We start from the raw sequence: 2147 nt of genomic DNA, 5'->3' as shown, positions 1-2147 counted from the left end.
ACACAATAGATATTTAGATTTTACAGTTGCCTGTTTGAACCGAGAACTGTCAACAAACTAGTGAATGAACGAGACGAGGACTCGTCGGTGGGGTTAGGAGAAGTCTTCATGCTGAGCTTGAACCAGATGGAGACGACTCGGAGAGAATAAAAAAAGGTGTTTATTGATTATAGCTGGACCCGGTGAAGGGTTGCCTACGTACCCCGAAAGGGGATCAAGCCAATCGTAGTTCTACAACAAAGGATCACAAGTGCTTAGGTGAAAACATGTGGAGAGGAGTTTCTCTCTCTAGAAGTAGAGAGAGATGGATGAGACACCAAAATAGAGTCCAAGAGCCCTCTCAAAGGAGGTTGTCTCCTTATTTATAGAAAGGAGAGGTCTAGGGTTTCCTAGTGACCCCCCTTTTAAATGGGCTGAGCCCATTATCTTATAAGCCTTGTTGGGGACAAAGTCCATGTCCAACAGTAAGCCCCCCAGTTCGTTGAGAGAGATGGAGTTGATCTCAATGAATTTTACGAAGAGGGTTTATAAGAGAGTGGACTCAGTGCTTTACCCATGTCGCAGACGATTATCATGAAATGGCCGTCATGGTTAGGTTGCCATAGATGAAGTGTCATAGACGGACCGTCTCGGGCGAGTTGTCATCGACATACTTCTGATTCCGATCAGACTTCTTACTCCGGGATGGTTGCGCGAACGATCTGTGAGGACAGTGTTCTGAACCACCGGAGCAAGTTGTCATGGATGAAGTGTCAATCGACAAACTGCCAAAGACAAGTCGCCATAGACATCATCTATGAACGTGCCGCCACGAGCAAACCATCACAATCAAATCGTCACGGGTATCACGTCATGCTCGAGACTTGCGAGCAATCTGAGTGACTGCGAGAGAGCGATCCGAGCCAAGTGACTGCGAGAGAGCAAGTCGAGCGACCGCGATGAACAAGTCAAGTGACCGCAAGGGAGCGAGTCTAGTGACCGCGAAAGATTGAGCCAAGCAACTGCGCAGATCGAGGTGAGAGAACGCTCTGCGCCGAGTGACGACAGAACGGTCGAGTGACGACAAAACGGTCGAGTGAGGACTTGTCGGTCGAGTGAGGACTCGTCGGTTGAGTGAGGACTCGTCGGTCGAGTGAGGACTCGTCGGTCGAGTGACGACTCGTCGATCAGGTGATGATAGAATGACACGTCAACTCCGTGAGGAGAGAGAGATCTGAGAGACTGCAAGAGATTGTTCTGCGTTGAGTAAGGAGCGCGAGCGAGTGAACGCGAGAGATCAATCCAAGTGACTGCGCGGGAACGATCTACGCCGAGTGACCGTGAGAGATCGAGTCGAGTGACCGCGAGAGCGTGAGCCAACTGTTTTCGAGACGTTTCATCGTGAAGCCATGATGGATACGTCAAATATGGATACGCCTCAGCGAGTCCTTGTTGTTGAATCGACACGTCAACTCCACGAGGAGACAGAGATCTGAGCGACTGCGAGCGATCGATCTGCGCCGAGTAAAGAGAACGAGCGAGTGACCGTGAGAGGTCGAGCCAAGCGACTGCGCAGATCGAGTCGAGTGACTGCGAGAGAACGCTCTGCGCCTAGTGACGACAGAATGGTCGAGTGACGATAAAACGGTCGAGTGGCGACTCGTCGGTCGAGTGAGGACTCGTCGGTCGAGTGACGACTCGTCGGTCGAGTGAGGACTCGTCGGTCGAGTGAGGACTCGTCGGTCGAGTGAGGACTCGTCGGTCGAGTGAGGACTCGTCGGTCGAGTGAGGACTTGTCGATCGAGTGACGACTCATCGGTCGAGTGACGACTCGTCGATCGAGTGACGACAAAACGGTCGAATGACGACTCGTCGGTCGAGTGAGGAGAGCGAGCGAGTGACCGCGAGAGATCGAGCCAAGTGACTGCGCAAGAATGATCTACGCCGAGTGACTGTGAGAGATCAAGTCGATTGACAGTGAGAGCGCGAGCCAACTATTTTCGAGACGATTCATCGTGAAGCCATGATGGATACGTCAAATATGGATACGCCTCAGCGAGTCCTTGTTGTTGAATCGACACGTCAACTCCACGAGGAGACAGAGATCTGAGCGACTGCGAGCGATCGATCTGCGCCGAGTAAAGAGAACGAGCGAGTGACCGTGAGAG

General features: G+C 52.1%; 1 protein-coding gene across 1 annotated transcript in view; it reads right to left on the bottom strand.

The window, feature by feature from the left end:
- Positions 1 to 613: 613 nt before the first annotated feature.
- LOC106314714 (zinc finger A20 and AN1 domain-containing stress-associated protein 5-like) overlaps positions 614 to 2147 on the bottom strand; it is a 4783-nt gene continuing 3249 nt past the window's right edge. The window contains exon 2 of the mRNA XM_013752544.1: positions 614 to 764. Within this exon, the coding sequence (XP_013607998.1) occupies positions 614 to 764 (151 nt within the window). The remainder of the gene's footprint in view (positions 765 to 2147) is intronic.

The sequence above is a fragment of the Brassica oleracea genome, chromosome C9, assembly GCF_000695525.1.
Source record: "Brassica oleracea var. oleracea cultivar TO1000 chromosome C9, BOL, whole genome shotgun sequence".
Classification (NCBI taxonomy): domain Eukaryota; kingdom Viridiplantae; phylum Streptophyta; class Magnoliopsida; order Brassicales; family Brassicaceae; genus Brassica; species Brassica oleracea.
The sequence above is the reverse complement of the archived record's forward strand: the minus strand, read 5'-3'. Positions and strand labels throughout refer to the sequence as shown.